General features: G+C 40.6%; 1 protein-coding gene across 1 annotated transcript in view; it reads right to left on the bottom strand.

Moving 5' to 3' along the window:
- Nucleotides 1–10,005: 10,005 nt before the first annotated feature.
- The window catches only part of LOC145449113 (uncharacterized), a 38,024-nt gene continuing 27,554 nt past the window's right edge, over nt 10,006–20,475 (bottom strand). Inside the window, exons 34-46 of the mRNA XM_080327591.1 lie at nt 19,065–19,178; nt 18,916–18,993; nt 18,614–18,709; nt 17,361–17,468; nt 16,258–16,419; nt 16,106–16,198; nt 15,927–16,022; nt 15,772–15,864; nt 15,618–15,656; nt 13,794–13,838; nt 13,681–13,716; nt 11,107–11,234; nt 10,006–10,254 (exon numbers count right to left, since the gene is read on the bottom strand). Of these exons, the coding sequence (XP_080183717.1) occupies nt 10,111–10,254; nt 11,107–11,234; nt 13,681–13,716; nt 13,794–13,838; nt 15,618–15,656; nt 15,772–15,864; nt 15,927–16,022; nt 16,106–16,198; nt 16,258–16,419; nt 17,361–17,468; nt 18,614–18,709; nt 18,916–18,993; nt 19,065–19,178 (1,232 nt within the window). The 3' untranslated portion in view covers nt 10,006–10,110. The remainder of the gene's footprint in view (nt 10,255–11,106; nt 11,235–13,680; nt 13,717–13,793; nt 13,839–15,617; nt 15,657–15,771; nt 15,865–15,926; nt 16,023–16,105; nt 16,199–16,257; nt 16,420–17,360; nt 17,469–18,613; nt 18,710–18,915; nt 18,994–19,064; nt 19,179–20,475) is intronic.

The following is a 20,475-nucleotide window of genomic DNA, read 5'->3' as shown; positions in this document are numbered from 1 at the left end:
GGACAAAAATGGGTTAAAATGTGCGTATTTATACATGGAAAATTATGGTTTTACTTGTTTCGTATAGCTCAGTGGTTCTCAACGTGGGCGATATCGCCCCCCAGGGGGCGATGCCACGTTAAAACGGCTATATTGGAGTCGGGACCGTAACTACCGCACCTCAAACCCCCCAATTGGGGGTAGGGGGCCCGAAATAGAAGGAAGCTCAAAATTATTTCGTGGATTAACATGAATGATAGAGTAATTTTTCAGAAATTAATGCGACTTCTTCAAAAAATTTTCGCGCTGGGCGCGATTTAATATTTTCATGTATCTTGATGTTGGGGGCCCCGTCACCCAACAAAAATACGCATGATTTATGGAAATGGGAGACTTCGGCGTCGGCCATTACTGCGTCACGACGCACCAATACATATGAAGTTAGAGGCCATGTAACATGCGACTCCGAGAAGTGTGCCAGAACGATCAGCAGCGAGAAGACCTTGGCCGAAAAGGAATGCCCTCGTGCTGACCGAAAACTTCGATATATATACATATTAGAGGTCGACCGATTATCGACATGGCCGATTATCGAGGCCGATATTTAGAGCTTTCCCGATTTACCAATATCGGCCTATGAAGGCCGATATTGCGGCCGATATTTTATATTTAAAAAAAATCAAAAATTTCGAAAATTCAATGCTCCGTAGTTCTCAATCTCAAGAAATCGACGACGCAAAGGGCGATATATGACAGATTTACCCTTGCAGGACGAGTTTAGATGGGTGAGCATGCAGAGAAACTATGCTTCCTGCATTACAATCTACCTTTTCTGGACTGATCTGCAATTCTGTATCATATTTTGCTTTTTGGCTTATCCCAAATTTCATCGAATGAGCACAATTGGGCAATAATTCTTTTCAATTTCAGTTTTCTCGTTTGTTGTTCAGTTTTCTGTGGCATATACAAGTGCCATCTTGCCTAATATATAATATATTTAGCGAAATGGTACTCTGCTCCTTCCATATTAATATCGGCCTATGATATCGGTTATCGGCCTTGTGAGTGTGTCGATAATCGGTATCGGTATCGGCTGCAAAAGTCAATATCGGTCGACCTCTAATACATATGTGTTTAATTGTCCGTAGGTGCCTCAATGACTGACGTCGAATGTTCCTGTCCTGGCGACCTTAACCTAGGGTTACCATATTTCTGTGATCCAAATTCCGGACACTCTTTAGCGCCCACTACTGGACTTCAATATGAGCTGTGAAGTCACACTAGCAAAAGCTTTACTCACAGACCAGAGGTGGTCACGATTCGGTTCAGGAGTAGCCTATGTGGCTGTGTGTTGTGTAACCGGGACCGAAACCATTTTTTTCCATCCCCTTCCCGCCCAAATAAACAATGTTTTTGAGCCCACCGTAGGGCAATCGATGCCACTTTCGGGTGGGTGGGGTGGGAGGGGGGTCGTTGCTGTATGATTCTTACCTATGATTTTTTGAATGAATTCTGTCAATAATATTGGTTGTTCCATATATTAGTATATAGTTACTACTCTCCGCCCGCATGATCAGAGTTAGCGGTAGAGCTGGTGGAGGATGATGAATTCGAAAATACAGGGAGCGTAATTGTACATCGTTAAATCATGTTCAATGAACATTGTTCATGTCCCATCGATAAGATTGTTCATCAGCCTTAAGCCAACCTTTTATGGTCGCGACTCCATCTCCAATTTGAAAATGTTCCGTGGCCCAGATCAAAATTTGACGAGCTGATTACTAAAAGAAGTCAGCACCTTTGCCCACACTTACTCGCGGGCTATTTTGGAAGCTGATTGCGTTCAGCATGTTCACGAACCCCAGAATAAAGGCAAACGACCCCCACGTTTGGAACCACTATCTTTGAATGAAGAATTTATACTGCCTGAACGATTTTAAGGAATATACCGTTCTCGTATAATTGCGATTAAACTTATTCCAGTAAATGAAGGTCGTTTTTTCTTCATATTTTATTGCAGTTTTGGCGAGGGTGGTAGTGCCCATATTACAATCAATAAATGTGATATTGAATCGCGCGCGGCGCGAAGAAAAATGTCGTGTATCAGCATAAATCAGGGCGTAATGACTCGAGTCATGACTCGACTCGAGTCCGACTCGATGAGTCACGTTCTTCAGATGATTCGACTTGACTCAAGTCATTTTCTCAAAATACGGAAATGACTCGACTCGACTCGAGTCAATTTGTGTATTTACTCGACTTGGACTCGAGTCATTGTGCATGACTCGAACCAAGTCATATGACTCGAGACTCAGGAGGCCAAGACCGACGTTTCATTGTAATTTCGAGGAATAGTACAGTAATCACACTATTAGGATTTCGTCTGTTGGTACTGGTACTTGAAAACACGCCCAGAAACTGCTAAAAATGACAAAAAATAGTATATTATAAATGCGAACCATTCGATATCACCAAACAGAGTCATAAAAAGTGGATTTACCAAGCCTTTAACTGTAAACTGGGAAGTCAACATAATGACTTGGACTTGACTCGAGTCATACTACCATGACTCGGACTCGAACCTCTCCTCGGTGACTTGGACTCGGACTGGACTCGGTGGTGAATTGAAAATGACTCGACTTGACTCGAGTCAGAACTAAAAAACTGAGATTGACTTGTGACTCGGAGCCTAATGACTTGGTTACAACCCTGGCATAAATATTCCCCAAAATAATGTTTTTATGTTGATTTACGAAAAAATTATGAACCTACGTAAAAATTCCGGACATTTGGCCTATTTTATAAATTCCTCCCAGACGCTACTTTGAACAGTGAAATTCCGGACATGTCCGGGAAATTCCGGACGTATGGCAACCCTAATGTACCCTCAAATTTATAAGTCCGAGCCTAAATCGAAACGTGATTTTATGACGACATTTGAGTTAATATTTATTCTATTTTTTGACGGTTGCGACCAAACATTCTTTTTTGGCTTACTGTAGCTTAGATTATAATACTGAGCAAGAAAAGTTGTCACATCTGAGTTTTTTAGGGTATATGTGTCATAGGTCCCAGGGTTGTAATGACTCGAGTCATAACTCGACTCGAGTCAGACTCTAGTCACGAATTTTTGGTGACTCGACTTGACTCGAGTCATTTTCTTGAAAATGGAAAATGACTCGACTCGACTCGAGTCAATATTTGGATTGACTCGACTTGTACTCGAGTCATTACGCGTGACTCGACCCAAGTCATTGACTCGGCACATTTTATATGACTTGAAGATGAAGAAATTTGCGAATCGTACTGGCTAGATCAACGCATATGACGAATTCTGCCAATATCGCTATTTGACGCCACTGCTTTCGTTGCACTCGTCTGATATCAGATATGCCGCCGTAAAATAAACAGACAATGGCACATATAGGAGCAAAGCATTGTACAAAATTATCCTGTGATGAAGAGGTAATAGATCCTCCGCAATAAAAGTACTCGATACTTTTCAATTGTACAAGCGAGCAATCGAAGCAAAGTTCAATTAGAGGCAATGAAATGACTCAGATGGTCAAGTACTTGGAAGAGACTGATAAGCTCATGTGTAGATTTGAAGGCGATGATTCTTTGCATTATTGGGCGATCAGAAATAATGAGTATCCAGTGCTCTTCAATGTGGTTCAAAAATGCTTGTCAATTCCTGTATCTAGTGCACCAGCGGAACGTGTTTCAGTAGATGTGGATTTATTCTAAGGTCATGCCGCTATAACATATATGAGGATCTCCTTTCCACTTTAGTATTTTTGAATTGTAACTCATCATTGATTTGATCTGCTGTCAGTGAAAACACACAATACACTCCATCCATTTGACGTTTTGTTAGGTATGTGCATTGTGCACGTGAGTAATAATGAATGCCTAATGTTGTGTGATTTTTTTACAATAGGGTTGTTCTGAAAAAATAACTTCTTATTTATTTTACTGGGTGGCTACTTGGTAAAATTGTTATGTTGCATAAAAAAAACACTGAATCTGGCTTAATTTTAAAAAGTAGAATCAATGATATGAAAGGAGAAAATTCTATATTTGAAAATAAAGGGAGTGTTTTTGGTGAGAAATTATTTCATATAATATAATTACATGCTAGTAGTAAGCCGACTATTTTTTCATATCCAAAATATTCCACTCTAATAAATTCGCTTTTTCTAGTTGGAATTGAGCCAAATTTGCTATGAATCATATTTTTACACAATATAACAATATCATGAGGTGGCCGATAAAATTCGAAAATCTCTATTTGTAGTTAATCCAAACTTTCCTCTCATATTAGTAACGCTCCGGGGCTGAGCAGGAAAGCTGACCTTTTTTCAGTCAACCACCTGACAATGTGAAAGAAAAACTGTACGTCTACATAAACATGCATCTGTTGATTCTCTATCAGCTGGTATCTAGACGTGAATTCGTTGGTTCTATATCAGATAGCATGTAGATGTAGAATGAATTCGTTGATTCTCTATAAGGTATAAGCTAATTCAGGATTGAAAACATGAGTTGAACATGACTTCAATACTGTGACTTGGACTCGACTCGAGTCATAGCACCATGACTCGGACTTGAGCCTTTAAACGGTGACTTGGACTCGGACTCGACTCGGTGATGAATTGAAAATGACTCGACTTGACTCGAGTCAAAACCAAAAAAGTAAGATTGACTCGTGATTCGGAACAATGTGACTTGGTTACAACCCTGATAGGTCCCCGGGTCGTGTGCCATTGGACCCACCGGGTGAGGACCGATGACACGTTCGAGCAACAAATTTTAAACGTCCATAAATATTTTTCGAAAAGACGGATATTCATGTATATGGGCGCGATAGGTAGAGCTTGTATCAAAGTGCTGAGCCAGCAAAAGATCTGCTGTTTTCGGCTGAACATTTTGGGGCCAGCGATCATTTTCCAATTTTTGATCCATCAGTACCACATCTCCCCTACGTGCAATGTTAGTGGAATTCGTCTACAAACCAATCCGCCAGCAAGTTCGTAGTGCAGATGGAGAAGATCTATACTTGGGTATAGTCAGATTGGATGCAAATGGAGGATTTTGATACAACTAGATGCGCCAAAATCACGAACTGGCCATAAACTCGTGGCCGGCCACGATGAATTCATATGGCCGGCCATGAAATTCACTGTGGCCGGCCACGAGACAACTCTCGTTACTCTCTCGTTTCGCCAGACAGCATTGTTGCGTCCCAATGCCAATCTCCATAACAATGAAAAATTCGAGGCTGATTGTGGGAGTTCCAGGGCCACGAGCGGAATAAAATTTATATTTTCGTCATCAGTGCAGAGTCAGCTTTCGATTGATACACGTTTTACCAAATTTAATGCTCGGCAAGCTGGTCAAAAATGACCGTCAAATTGCCTGTAGCCAAATGGAAATTGTGACGTGATACAATTTCACTGAGCCGTGAGATTTGCTTGTGTCGACACCATATAGGACACTATGGTGTTATCTATATTTTAATTATACAGGGTGGGATATATGCCGTGTTTGAATGATTCATACATATTATGTTATAGTTCATGTTATAAAAACTGATAAAATATGAAAAAAGCAAATATTTCATACATAGTGAATAATTCGAGCTGTGCCACAATGAAACAATTTCACATGCCATCGTTAATCCTATGTTTGCATAGATCTAATAGGTATATGATAGTCATTTATCCGTCCATGTGGCATAAAATTTTCGAAGTAAATTGGTAATACTGTTGGAGTCAGGGTTGGAGTCGGAATCGGAGTCGGAGTTGGAGTCGGTAAGTTTAAAGACTCAGGAGCTGGAGTCGGAGCCGGAGTCGGTACGTTTAAAGACGTCGGAGTCGGAGTCGCAGTCGGTCCATTGAAAATATGTGGAGTCGGAGTCGGAGTGGGAGTCGGTGGTAAAATTTACCGACTCCGCAGCCCGGGTGTGTATGGCTCCTCTCTTTACTTCACCTATGCAAAGGTGGGTGTCTGATTTCAAAGATTACTCCAAAGTCGTTTCGGAACCTTCCTATCTGTTGATTTGTATCACAATCTTGTATTATATTGACTGGTTGAAACTTTAATATTTAGTTCAGCAGATTGATGAAGCAAATAAAATAAAAATATTCCCCGCACCGCTTGGGAAACAAACTTCGAGTAGGCCTACCTGAGTGATTGTGTTATCGGGAATCGAGCAATAGAATACTCATGTTTCTCTAGTTTATAAGTTGACCTCAGTGGGAAGGAGCGTATATTACACTGGTCAACCCAATTTTTGTTGACTTTGATCAGACAATTAATTTTGTCTAACTTTTGGGCGCTGAATTCAAAAATGACTTCCGTTTCTCTCTATCACGTCAAGTTTTTGGGTTGGACACCCACCACATTGTCTCATAACCCACATAAGACGACTACTTTTAATATTTTGTGTTTATTGTATAAAACTTCGCAAAAGCCACATGCAGTCGAAAATAGGCCTAATATAGACTATAGCTTTCTTTGGCTGATTTAAACTGATATTGCTTCTGCAGGACAAATAATGTGTGAGTTTCAGGCAGGGATATTTAGAACTATATAACCCTGGTTTCAGGGTCCACATTTCCGCTAATAACTCATAATTCAGTGGATTGTCTCGTTTGATAACAGAGCAATAGTCAGCTAACATAGCCTACGTAAGCTCCAATCTACTCTGGTATCGTATATACCCTCCATCATCTTCATATATTGGGCGACACTTTGTCCTTGTCCATCGCTGACTATGCCAAGGTTTTCCGTGAAATTATTTAGATACTCAAGCCTTTTTGAATGTCTGCTGTCCGACATAACATCTGGAATTCGCACATGTGTATCAGGGTTACATGTGCATGTCCCATTGTGCATTTTTATTGTCTGGTCACAAGAAAACACAATATTTCAAATGTGACACATATAATCCAATCGGGAAACAATTCAATGTTTCTGTATCATTCACGAAGACTAACTGAAAGTGCAATTGCTACCGCGCCTAAGACGTTACTATTTTTGACAATGCCACACTTTAGGATCCTTTATGACAGTGGTCGGGAACCTTTTATGTCCGAAGAGCCATATTGGCCCTATTTTTTCCATCTCAACTTCCAAAGAGCCATACATGCCAATCAACAGTTACGTCACAATTGAAAATTTGTGACGTCATAGTAGCAATAATTCGAACTCACTACATGGGATTCCTCGTGTGCGCCATATTTTCTCTGTAAAAACTGGAATTTATTGTTCGAAAATAAAGCTCGAAGCGAGAGGTAAGTCACAGACGGGCCAAGCCTCACCATTGATAACGCAATTCATCGTAAGTAGCTTAGAATTCGTTATAACTGATATTAATCGAATGTGACTGTCACAGTGTCACACTGATTCCGAAAATCTAAATGCGTATAGACTTCTCAATTCTCAAAGTATTCGGCGGTAACATAACGCTGCGCGACACGCATACATTTTATCGCCGGTACTACACAGAGCTATACTTACCAATCACGTTCGTGGATAACTATGGCGTTGTTTGTAATTCAGTTTTTAATTGTGAATGTCACATCCACAACAGTTCATTTCGCACCGTAGATCAGGAACAGAATGGGTATTTGAAAACTTCGTTTCGAAATGGTCGTCGCCATGTCTAATGCTCTTTGATTAATCAACGTATCGCACAGTTCAATTTTTCGAGTCGGTACATAGAATTCGCGAGTGATATTGGCCGCTGGCGTGACAGTAACCTAAATTTTATGATTTTGAAAAGAGGGGGTCCGAGCCCCTAAACGTGAAGACGGCATTGTCTTTACCTCTCAAAGACGTGTTTATACTGCCACGATCATAGTTATTTTAGCCGTGATGAAAATTTACCAACAAGTCGCTGCAATATTGATCAATTCAGTACAAAAATAAACATTTGGCAAAGAGCCATATCTTACACCCAAAAGAGCCATATATGGCTCGCGAGCCATAGGTTCCCGACCACTGCTTTATGAGCTATACCAATAGACTTTTGCCATTCACTTGAGTTGTAAATCGGGATTCCTAACTCCTCCAGCAGCCCATGGTAACAATATCGTGCCACTGCCAGTATCCCAGCAATGCACAAGTTACCGAAAGTAGCCCTACGATAAAAACACCGTTTCTCATGATCGAATGTGAGATATCTTCTCTCTCTCTCTTGCCAAGTAATCTTTTCTCAATTCGCAAGGATGCTTGTAATGTTGCGAATATTTCTATTCCAAGACCCAAAGCCCAGAGCCCATGTCAGCTCATTTACCTTGTGTTGATCGACTAGCCTACTCTACTTTCTGAATCATCTTCGATTACAAAATCTTCATCATTATGCCCGCTATCCGTAAGATCTGCTTCTTCTTGATCCAAATTATACAGCGTATATAAGTTTCAAGTTACACTAGATAAGCTGAATGTGGCATTGGACCTATAGCGGATACTAAACACGAAATAATTTTCTTCCTATATCCTGCAGTTTGCATGGAATACTCGGATAATTGTATCCAACGACAGTAGCTACCAGTTCTAATAGCGCAGTCTGCTTCCGCCAAAGGTGACGACTGCACCGGACTTGCAGGAAGAGATACGGATCGAAAGTGTATAAATCGCCGGTCGCATAACAGTTTCAAAGTTTATGAATGAATTTGGTCACAAATATTGTTACTTGCATAAATGCACATATCACAGTACATGACGAGATTTGTAGTCTTGTCCTATAGGCAGTGGTGGCCTTACGAACGGGGGGGCCCTGGGCGAGACTTACCGGGGGGGAGGCCTATAAGTAGGCTATCTAACCGTAACTTATGGGGGGCTCCGCCCCCCAGACCCCCCTTTCCCGCGGTAAGGTTGAGCTGCTGGATTCGGCTATGTCTATTATTGTATGTGTCTAAGGATAGACTACATCAAGACTAAGTAATTCTATCGCATGCAGAGACGTGATGATCATCGGGATACGGGACTTTTCTAACAAATGCAGAGATTTGATGATGATTGACACATCCGTACGGAATCATATTCTTGCTTCGTACACGGATTTCCATGTTTATTCGTTATTATCCTTAAAAACGCGAATAATCCGAATAGGGGGGGCCCCTTCGACCAGGGGGGCCCCGGGCGACCGCCCACCTCGCCCACCCCAAAAGCCACCACTGCCCATAGGGACATATAGTTCCAAGGATAAACAGGCTGGGTGCCAAATGCCTCAGTCACCCCCTTCTCCCTATAGTTTCATATTCGCCTAGCTAGACATATGCAATAGCTTATTGTATTTGAAACGCACCGTCGTACGTTTATTTTTATATAACTTTTACTTGAATTCAATACAGTGCAGAGCCCTGTCTCTCTCTCTCCTATCCGTTATGGAATATTACCAGATCACGTGACTTATATTCGCCGTTGGTATAAAACCAAGTGCATACCGTATATTGGATCACTGAGAGGATGAGATTTATGTGTAATAGAAAACGTATACTGATTGATTTATCCGTACAATATATCTGGAAAAGGCAAATGGTCGTCTGTTGAACTACTAGTCAAGAACTCATTCGTCAGGACGTTCGTATCAGCTATACTTCCAGTTGAGTAAATGAGTATATTTGTATGTCGCTATCCGTAGACAACGGACTAGCTGTACACCCTCACAGGCCATCGGACACGACAAACGCTCTATAACAGTAACTTCCACGAAAATGCGTACATTGCATATTAGCCGACGTCGTTAATACCTCCGTAGAACCTTATCTGCCTATAAGACTAATATCTTTATAACCTCTGGCGTTGCAAACGATCCGTTGTGGCATTGCAGCCCGATTTTTAGGGTGAAAATCCGTGTGTTTGTTTATGAAGGCGCAGGCTCGATATCAGTTCCGTTAATTTTTGAATCGAAAGATCTTTTTTCGCTAATTCATTGCGTGAAAAAAAACGATCGCATCCCGCACGGAAACTGCACTCGTGTCTCATTTTGTGCCTTGCGTTGACAGCAAATCGGTATTACGTATAAAAGATATCTGTTATTCGTAGTGCCGACGATAATTAAAACTAATAGATGTTGAAAAATTAATTGCGAATAAACTTTGACAAGGAATTAACAAAAATTCATTTCTTCTTGAACTTCTTCCTGTTCGTATCCGGTGAAGAGGAAGATGAAGAAGAGGAGGACGAGTTTTCCTCCTCACTCCTCTCCGCCATCTCTCTCACTTCTTGCGGCGCCAACGACGGAACTATCTCTTGCTGGATAACCTGTAAACAGAAAATGCTGTGATGTTACTCTCAGACAGGGCAGGCCGACCCGGGAAGGTTTTGAGTGACCCCAGTCATAATTTTCGAAACTACTATTATTATTACAAAAATGAATTGCTGGGTAATTTATGGTGAACCAAAATTTTGACTAGTCTGACAACGAAATTTAGGATTTTTACGAGTAAAAAAATCAACAGCATCAACACACTGACCTGAATTTTTTCGCGTCTCGCGCTTAGATTTCTTGCCCCCGCAAAAATTATTAAAAGCTTGACTAATATTCGCAATTATGAGAAAACGAAATAGTCCCGGTATATATCGAGGCCGTTTGGATCCCTCAGGCTAGTGGTGTCCTACCCGCGGGGCCGGAATTTCAGCTCTAGTCATCTCCAAGTCAGGACGCACTAAGGTAGCCTATATAAAATTTTGGTGCACTTGCGACTCCGAGATTGAGCTCCCAGAATAATCGTCAGCGATCAAGTGTTTGCCAAAAATGATCGAGCTAGCAGTGTTGGCACAAATCTGTCAAGGCGCCATGTACTCTTGTCATTCCACTATGAGCCCCGCGGTACAGATGTGACCCGCAATATATGCAAGTACTGATATTATTGATCGAATTCATGCGTTACCTGAACTATCTTTGCGCAGATAGAACACGAATGCATGACATAAATGTCAACGATTTTGCTGCACATAGTAAGACAAGTCTTGCGTTCACAGTCTCCCAATCTAGCTCCAAACAAAAGGTTTTCAAAGCTCAAGTGGCCCGCACAATAGCTTGGAAAATGGCATGCGGTCACTTGGTCAAAAGGTTGGCCACCCCTGCTCTAGTACCAATCAGCCATGACCTACCTGCGACGTCACAACGTTGATTTCCTTGGTCACGTATTTGTCATCCGCGATGAAAGTCTCGGGAAGATGCAGCAATGCGACGCGGGCCATTTCCCGTTGCTCTTCCAAGCTCAAATCTGCGAATCTACCTGAAAATGCATTCTAATATAAAATATATTATTGAAAAAATATTACAATACTAAAAAGTAACAATACAGAAACAATATTAAGCCGAAAATGCGTAGGTTTATGTCAATGTGAATATATTATTCAATTTTACCTACAAGTCTCTTCAAAAAATATTATTGATCTAAAGAAATCCCAAATCGCTTTGTTTCAAATTACAGTGTCGGAATTATCGTGCTGATTGTAATTTTATACTAACAGTGACTCTAGTAGACATACAACATGCGACACTCAACCATTTGAGTGGATAGTGCGAGTAGAAGTAATTCTTAATGACCCCCCTCTGTATGTGGGTTGCGGAAATTCAAGTGCCTAACTGATTTGGACTCGAGTACGAATGACTTACAATGACTCGAACGACTTGAATATACCTTTAAATGCCGCTGTAGTAGCGCAGCGATTCAGCTGCAAGTCACCAAAATTCATATTGTACTTCTTTACCGCGATCATTTCATTGGGTATCATAAAACAAAAGTCCATTCCATCGACATACACAGCCTGGTGTCACATGTTATGCATGCTGTGACGTGGCCAGTCGAGGCTTAAAAGCGTCAATATTGAAAAGAAAGTATCGAAACTATAATTATCGGTAATAATATTACTCTTTGTGGAAAAGGTGCGTGTCATCTTAGTACCTACTCGATAAAATCGATTCGATCACTATACTTGACATGAATTTCCGTCGCACAAATATTGGTAGCCTTGTGCAATGGTTCCCAGCCTGGGCGATATTGTCCCCGAGTGGGAGATTTTGTAAAACAAGGGGGCGAAAATACCTAAGGGGCGATAAGGAAGTGAAAATGTTAGAGCTTCAAGGGAGATATATTCAATTAACACGGGCAAAAATGCACGTGAAGACGCGAGTTGACTATAAAAAGGTCAACTCATCGGAACGTAAGACGCAGAACCCTGTTTTACGACTTCCTACTCGGAAAATGACCATTTTAGGAGTCAATTCACGAGCGTTCGGATTTAGGCGAATAAATTTCCAGTTTCTAATCCCTCTTTTTCGAATCCGAACATATTAAAGGGGGCCGGAAGTGATTGGGAACCAATGACCTTGTGCAACATATTTGTCGATGCTAAACTACGGCTAATAGTGAATTCAATGCTTACTGCTCGACAAGATTCATTACAATCGATACCAAAATCGTTGAGCCAAAGATAAAGTTATGGTGAGGCTACTGTTAAAATGATGGTTTTAGTCAGGGTTAATTTGAGGGTTTTAACATCGCGTGCTCAAATATGGTCAATCATATTTCCGCTACTCAGCGACTAATTCTGCATGTGGCCGAGAAGATATTCACATTAACAAAGTAACTTTACTTTTTTTGAGTATTCAAGTGAAATTTTTCGTAGTTTCGCTACTTCTACAGCAGCTTTCTTCGTTTTTCAAGGCAAAATAGGCTTGAAATGCTTGCGTTCTATATACGCGGAATGCCCTACCACTACTTTCCCTCGTACTCGAGACGATGCTCCTATTTTTCGGAGTACGCGGGTAGGTTTCTGCTTATTTGTTTTACTACTGCTATTGTACTTGTATTGTTTTTTAGGCAAAACCAGGCCTAAAATGCTTGCGTTTTACTTGGAAAGCAGGGTTGTGATGACTCGAGTCATGAGTCAATTTTTCAAATGTGTAAAACGACATTGTGCATGACTCGAACCAAGTCACGTGACTCGGGACTAGGACTGCCAAGACAGACATTTCATTGTAACTTCGAACAATAGTAAAGTCACCATATTATTGACGTTTCGTCTATCAGTCCTGATACTTGGAAAATAGTGCCAGAAACTGTCAAGACTGAGGAAAATTACGGTATTATGAAGGCTTGAACCGAATTGAACTCAAAACTGAACAGTGAACATGAACATAGTGACTCACTGACTTGGACTAGGACTTGAGTCAGTGGTGAATTGAAAATGACTCGACTCGGGTCAAACTATTATAGTGAGATTGACTGGTGACTCGGAACCTTGTGACTTGGTTAAAACCCTGTTGGAAAGAGTTACTTTTACTTGTAATTGTACTCGAATGGGAATTTCGACAGTAGTACTACTTCTTCGGAATACCTCAAGTTTGTTTTACCGACTCGTAATATTTATACTTATGTATTTTTCGTTTTGGGGTCAAACCTTATCTACGTTGCTTTAATTTTAAATATTGTACGTGTACTCGAGTAGAACGAGCAGAACTTAACGACGTTCCGTCTACATCTTCGTCGTAAACGAGTGGTTTTTGCCTTATTGCAGTACACCTACTACGATTTTTTGATATTTCGGGAAAAGCCAGGCATAAAATGCTTCATTTCATGGTCGGGGTTATAAACTCGCATGCTTAACTGTCCCATCTAATTATGTCATCATGTCGCATGCTGAAATGCTCGTGAAATATTTCCGCTACATCCATACTTCTCCGCTTGGGTTTGCTTTTAGTTTTGGCTGTCTCTAAACGTAGGCAGAAATGCAAAAATATTGGTAAACACGCGATTTTGCAAACGGATCTACGTTCCGAAATTTCTCACTATTTTCCAAGCTGCTGGTAGATGATTTTTTGTGGGAGTCGATTCCTGAAAAAAAAGAAATTCGTTTCCGATATCCAGAAAGACTACAACTAAAGTAGTGGTTCTCAAACTGGGGGGGAGGGTGGCGCGAAGATGCCGTCAACTTATATTTGTTTCGCGCTGATTTACCTCACTTCACAGTTATTGTTCAGTGTATAGTCCGAATTTCATATTTGACAATTCTCTCATCAACAGTCATAACCTTCCACAGTCCCACAATCAAACTATCTGTTGGGATTGCTAGCGTTCTGGTTGCATTTTGTGATATGACGATAAGGGGGGCTTGAAATTTTCCACCATAATAAAGTGGGCGTTTCCAAAAAAAGTTTTAGAACCACTGAACTAACGGCATTCACTAATCAAGTGCTTTTTGCCGTAACCAAGTAGGTTCTGGCTGCTTGAACCAATCCCTCAAGTATGTAACTTTTTCAATAACTTCCCCTTTTATGTAACAGTATTTTTCCAGCAAAACTAGTTTCATTAGGCCTACACACTTGGGGTTTATAAAGCAGGAAATAGTTTAGGTCGCGGGCCGGATTTAGACCTTTTGATCGCTTGCGGGCCAGACCAGTAAATTGATTCTAATCAGTAAAATGATTCTAATATGTTACTTCCAAATCCATACTTTCGCTTTTACATGGAATGCCGTATTATCAAGCCTATATGATATACGCAGGGTTGCAATGACTTGAGTCATGACTCGACTCGAGTCACGACTTTACGACGACTTGACTTGAGTCATTTTCTCAAAATCTGGAAATGACTCGACTTGGACTCGAGTCATTGCGTATGACTCGAAATAAGTCATATGACTCGCGACTCTGACCGCCAAGACCGACATTTCATTGTAATTTCGCAGAATAGTAAAGTACCACGCTATTGAGATTTCTCGTCTATTGGTACTGGCACTTGAAAATGCGACCAGAAACTTCTAAAAGTGATTAGAATTAGTGTATTATAAATACGAACAATTAGATACCACTAGGGCAAGTTTTTGCAACTTTTGCAACTTTCAACTTTTTTGCAGCTTCCTAAATACTCGTAAAATATGTAGAATGCTGTTTTAAGCTGTTTGAAGGAATCTTATAGTGCAACTTTTTGCAACATTTTGCAACTTTTTCGATTTTTCATGAAAGTATTTTCGATTTTGGTGAAATACACGGCCAAATTCGACTGAAACACCGTAAATCAACACCAAAGTAACGTTTTCACGGGTATTTCGGAAGCTGAGCCGGAAAATTGACCTTTTTTTGTCAACCGAGCAAAATGCAACTTCTGCAACTTTTCAACTTTTTTCAAAAATATATGCTACTTTCCACACGGATTTAACTGCAACAAAAACTTGCCCTAGATATCACCAAACAGAGTTATAAAAAGTGAGTTTAACAAGACTTTAACTGAAACTGAGCAGTCGACACAGTGACTTGGTCTCGGATTCGAGCTATAAAACCATGACTTGGACTCGGACTTGACTCGGTGACGAATTGGAAATAAGAGAAAAGTGAGATTTGGCGCATTATTCCAGTAAACTGTTAGGCAGTTTTCCATTTACTGAGAATATTGCTTCGCGGGCTGGATGTTTGACACCCATGGTTTAGGGTCATGCATGCTTGCGTCAAGTTTAATTGTGGAATTGTCATGACGACTTGGCCATATGTCTGTTTGTTCCCAAGTAAATGCAGTCCATTTCTTAAAACTACTTCGAAGTAGTTTATGGAAAATCGGTAGTCTCGAGCTCAGGCTAGTAGTAGTAGTAGCCAGTAGTAGCATAAAATCCTTGCTCACCGTGTGCGCCCTTTTTACTATCGAGGCTTGATCGCGAATCTGTCAAAACAGAAACAAATTAATCGTTAGGAATAATTCATTAAAAATTTGTTGTGACAAAAACAAAACAATAGAAATTAGAATATAATTTGAATGCGTTGGAATTGAAATTCACCTTTCTTCACCTCCGCGACGTCACAAGAACTCCCCTTGGACGAGGCCGATTTTTGGCTGCTTCGAGACCGAGAGAGAAACTCCGACACGAGATCTGAAAACGTGACCCAGTTGAAAAAAAGTTGAAAAAAGATTGAAATTTGAAAGAAAACACACTTTTCGAATCTTTCAGCGCTGCACCCGATTTATCGAGCTCCTCGCCAATCAGAGGCTCCGTGTACTCGCTGCCTGACGAGCTCGACGAACTTTCACCTTTTGATTATAAAAAGATTAAAAATTGAAAGTAATTTCAAGTCTATAATGTCGAAAACATTGAAAGTGAAATCGAAATTTACCTTTCTTCGCTTCTGTGACGTCACACGAGCTCCCTTTCGACGAGGCCGATTTGTGGCTACCCCGCGATCGAGAGAGAAATACCGTCACGAGATCTGAGCACGTGATAAATTTATTAAAGTTGGAAAAAAAAGGAATTCAACAGAAAACGAACTTTTCGAATCTTTCAACTTGGCATCGGATTCGTCGAGCTCTTGACCAATCAGAGGCTCCGTGTACTCGCTTCCAGACGAACTAGACGAACTTTGACCTTTCGACGAATTGTCGCTTTGGAATTTGTTGAAACTGACAGCTGGAATCACTTCCGATTTTTCAGCTGCGTTTTCAAGAGGGATAAATGGATTTGCCGTAAGATATAACCAGACGCGGTTAGTAACGAAGTACTTCTACAAAGTACTAGGATTGTGATGACTGGAGTCATGACTCAAGTCGCGATTTCTTGGTGACTCGGCTTGACTCGAGTCAATTTCCACAACATGTAAAATGACTCGACTTGAGGCTATTATTGTATTGACTCCAACTTGTAGTCAAGTTATATGACTCGAGAATGGGACGGCCAAGACCGGCATTTCGTTGCAGCTTCGAAGACTGCATTGCTGGTAATTCGTCCATCAGTACTGGTTATCGTAAAATAGACCAGAAACTGCGTAAAACGCGGGTAACTACCCTATCATGAATGGGAGGCAGTCAATATTACCCAAACAAAACCTGAGTTGAACAGCGTCTAACTGGAACAATGAACACAATGACTTGGACTCGGACACGAATCTCAGCACTGTGACTCGGACTCAAAACCTTTGAACCCTGACTCGGACTCGAGCTCCACTCGAGTCAAAGCTATAATAGTAGATTTGACTTGTGACCTGGTTACAACCCTGCAAAGTAATTTTTTCGAGTACTGAAGCAGTTTTCACCGGCTTGTACTACTTCTACTTCAGTTTGTATGCTTGAATGTACTTGCGCCGGAGTAAAAATTTACAATGCTACTTCCATGATGTCTACTTGAGCCGGTTGTAGTGATGAGCGTGGAATGGAGAGTGTGGGCCGCATTTACATCAGATATGGATTTATGATTTATTTGCAAGCTACATTTGCTTGAAAATCTCAGCTATTACTGGATTTGGACATGAAAGAAAAGTAATTGAGGATTTTGATTTGACTTTAGAATCTGGAAACTAGTTTGAACTATTTGAAAACAATAAATACGGTAAGCTTTTACTACTGTGAGCAACTAAGCTTAAAAAATACACGGCGTACCCGAACTCTGGCTCGAAATCTCAAGTTTTCCCGAACTAGTTCTGTCTTCCTCTTCTTCCTGAATTGGCGAAGGCCCTTTCGGTAAAATGGAATCGTCCACGGGAAAGCCTGAAATGTGAAACATTGATTATGGAAGAAAACTGAGGCTACAATTCAGACAGATATCAATGCCATGTAAAGCAGGCATGCAGGTATTTTCTCAGGCAGATTAATAGGTGGCCGGCCATACTAAGCGTGAAGATCGCTTTCAGTGTGTTCAACTCGAAGATATTCCGTGTGCCTGGCCTGGGGTGGGTGAACTATGACAATTTTACTCCCCGAGAAAGCTTCCATAACTGTTTATCAAATATTGATAAAATTCGTAGAAAATATCGAATTTCTCTCGAAGTTTTTCCTAATATATTTGACCAAAATATCCCTAAGTTATCGTCTTAATATAGCATTTTTTACATGATTACTGCCGCAATAGCATGTGCTCGGGGTTATTTAAAAGGTTTCCAATTGAATAATATATTCATATTGAAATGAACCCGAATATTTTCGGCTGACACTCGTCAGGGGTAATCGTCAGCAACTAGTAGAGGTTTAAAAGGTTTCGGTTCCTAAACGTCCTAGAAAGCCAAATCAAATGACATAATTCGGATAACCAATGTGATTTTAGATTGAGTGCTTCAGCAAGTCTATTACTTTCAGTACTGTATTCGTAAAAACCGATGTGTGCATGTCTCGGGTAGATTCGTCCCCTGTATGTGCATGTGCAGTTAGGTACAGTTAGTTAGTAATGAGCTGTTTAAAGCTAGCTAAAAGGGAAAACTTGATTAGCTGAATGCTTTGCTTTCCATAAAGAATCGACTGAAAAGCATTTCAGTTTCGGCGTCGGAGGTAACGAAGTTTGTATGACTTGTCATATAATGAATCCGTTGTCGCAATTTGAGTAACCAATTTAAACCGGAATTCCTAATTACATGTACGACTTATCAAATTATGAGATGTCATATAAAGCAAACGAATTTTACATGATAAGACATTACACATTGGCTGAAACTTATATATTCAAAGGTAACATGGCTATCAGGCAGTGTTCAGCATCGTTCGCAGTTGATAAGTCTTACGTGTTATTTGATAACTTGTCATTGCAAACTTGTCGATTGCTTCACACATAAATGAAATGCAGATCTGCCTTTGGAAATTTCAGCAAAGACGGCAAGATTAACGCGATAAGTCAAACGCTACTACAGAAACGTTGTGAATACCTGCTTGATACGTCATAGCGTCGGTACTATCTGCAAGTGCGCTTGGCAAAGAAGAATCCGAGGAGCTGGAGGAGCTTGACGAATCGCCGGCTAGGCCTGAACAAAAAGGGTCACGCTGGTACGAAAAGAAACAATATCCATTCGAATCGGCAGGTCAGAGAATAATAATGTTAGAGTGGGGACGAAATGGGGCATTCATCCTTAGGCCAAGATCTAAACATAAACCAATTTATCTATTTTGAACATAATAAGGCTTAGGCATAAATACAGTTCTCTCAAATTCACATCCAAATAAACGGCACCTGACTCGTCACGCTCCACCGGACTCTCGCTTCTTGATCTTTGTAATCTGAAGGGATTTTCTGGCGGCGTGGTAGAGTCTGCAAATTTTTATCAGGAGGTTTTGAAGATTTTTTTCAATCTTGTAAATCGATGTAAAATGCCGACTTACCGACGAAATCTGTCGCCGTCGAGTTGTTTGCGTTCAGATTTGCCTCCAAGCGTTTTCCGATGTACGGCATCTGTCCTACTCGTGACGAGCGACTCAATATTGACGCGATCGTGGCTGGAACAAACGGATTTTGAAATCCAGATTTCAATTCAAATTCCGAAAGTCCGAAACAGGAAATGGTTGAAATTTGATTTGAAAGTCGAATATCGTAAACGATGAAAAATTCAAGGTCCAGTAACAATAATTCAGGAATCCACATCTGGAGATTGTCGAAGTAACACAGAAGGAACGACGTGAATTTTTACCCAATTTCATGATATTTAAGAACTATTTCAAATGAATATCTGAATACTGCACATGCAATTACTTTAGTACAGGGGCGGGCAACATATGGTATGCGGCAGGATTTTGAACGGCCCGCAGAGAGTTTCTACCTCGAAAGTGAAATTCTGATCTGAAAGTATTGACAAGTTTTATGCGTCACAGAATCAATCTAAGTTCGCCAAGCCGTGAAAGATGGTAATGAAACTACTTGCTCTGTTCGGGGCTACTATACATACATTTGCGAGCAAACATTTTCGGCCATGAACATAAACAAGACAAGGCTGCGTTCCAATACAACTGATGTTCACGTGCGGTCTTGAATTAGGGTTGCTACATCCTACAGCCAGCCAGAGCTCAAATAACTTGTTGACAACTTTGATCGATCACAATTGTTGGATTGATCTCAATAGCTATTAAAGTAGCCTACATTAGGTTAATAAAGTCATTAAATACTGTTTATGGTCTCTATGCTTCAAACTTGAGGTGTACATTAAAAACGATTTATTCCGTGGATATGTGGATACATCCTACATGCAGCCACAATTCAAAGAACTTGTTGACAACTTTGATCGATCACAATTGTTTGATTGACCTCAGCAGCTATTAAGGTAGCCTACATTAGGTTAATAAAGTCATTAAATGCTGTTTTTGATCTCTATGCTTTAAACTCAAGGTGTACATTAAAAACGATTTATTCCTTGTATAAGTGGATACATCTGACATGCAACCAGAGTTCAGAGAACTTGTTGACAACTTTGATCGATCACAAATGTCTGATTGACCTCAACAGCTATTAAAGTAGCCTACATATGGTTAATAAAGTCATTAAATACTGTTTTTGGTCTCCATAAAACTTATGGTGTACATTAAATACGATTTATTCCTTGTATAGGTGAACGAATACGCGATTAATGTTTCGATTCTGTATTCCGGCCTGGCAAGTAATTCATTTCCATATAACAGGCCAGCCGACTGGAGAAGTTGCCCGCCCCTGGTCTAGTAGGTAGGTTTGGTTGATGTTGCGCACACCTTTAGCAGTTAATTTAAGGAAGCTGCTATCGTAATTGCAATACGTATCCTTGTAGCA

The sequence above is a fragment of the Botryllus schlosseri genome, chromosome 1, assembly GCF_051294905.1.
Source record: "Botryllus schlosseri isolate E-star chromosome 1, Bs_hap1, whole genome shotgun sequence".
In the NCBI taxonomy this organism is placed as follows: domain Eukaryota; kingdom Metazoa; phylum Chordata; class Ascidiacea; order Stolidobranchia; family Styelidae; genus Botryllus; species Botryllus schlosseri.
This window is presented reverse-complemented; position numbering and strand designations above follow the sequence as displayed.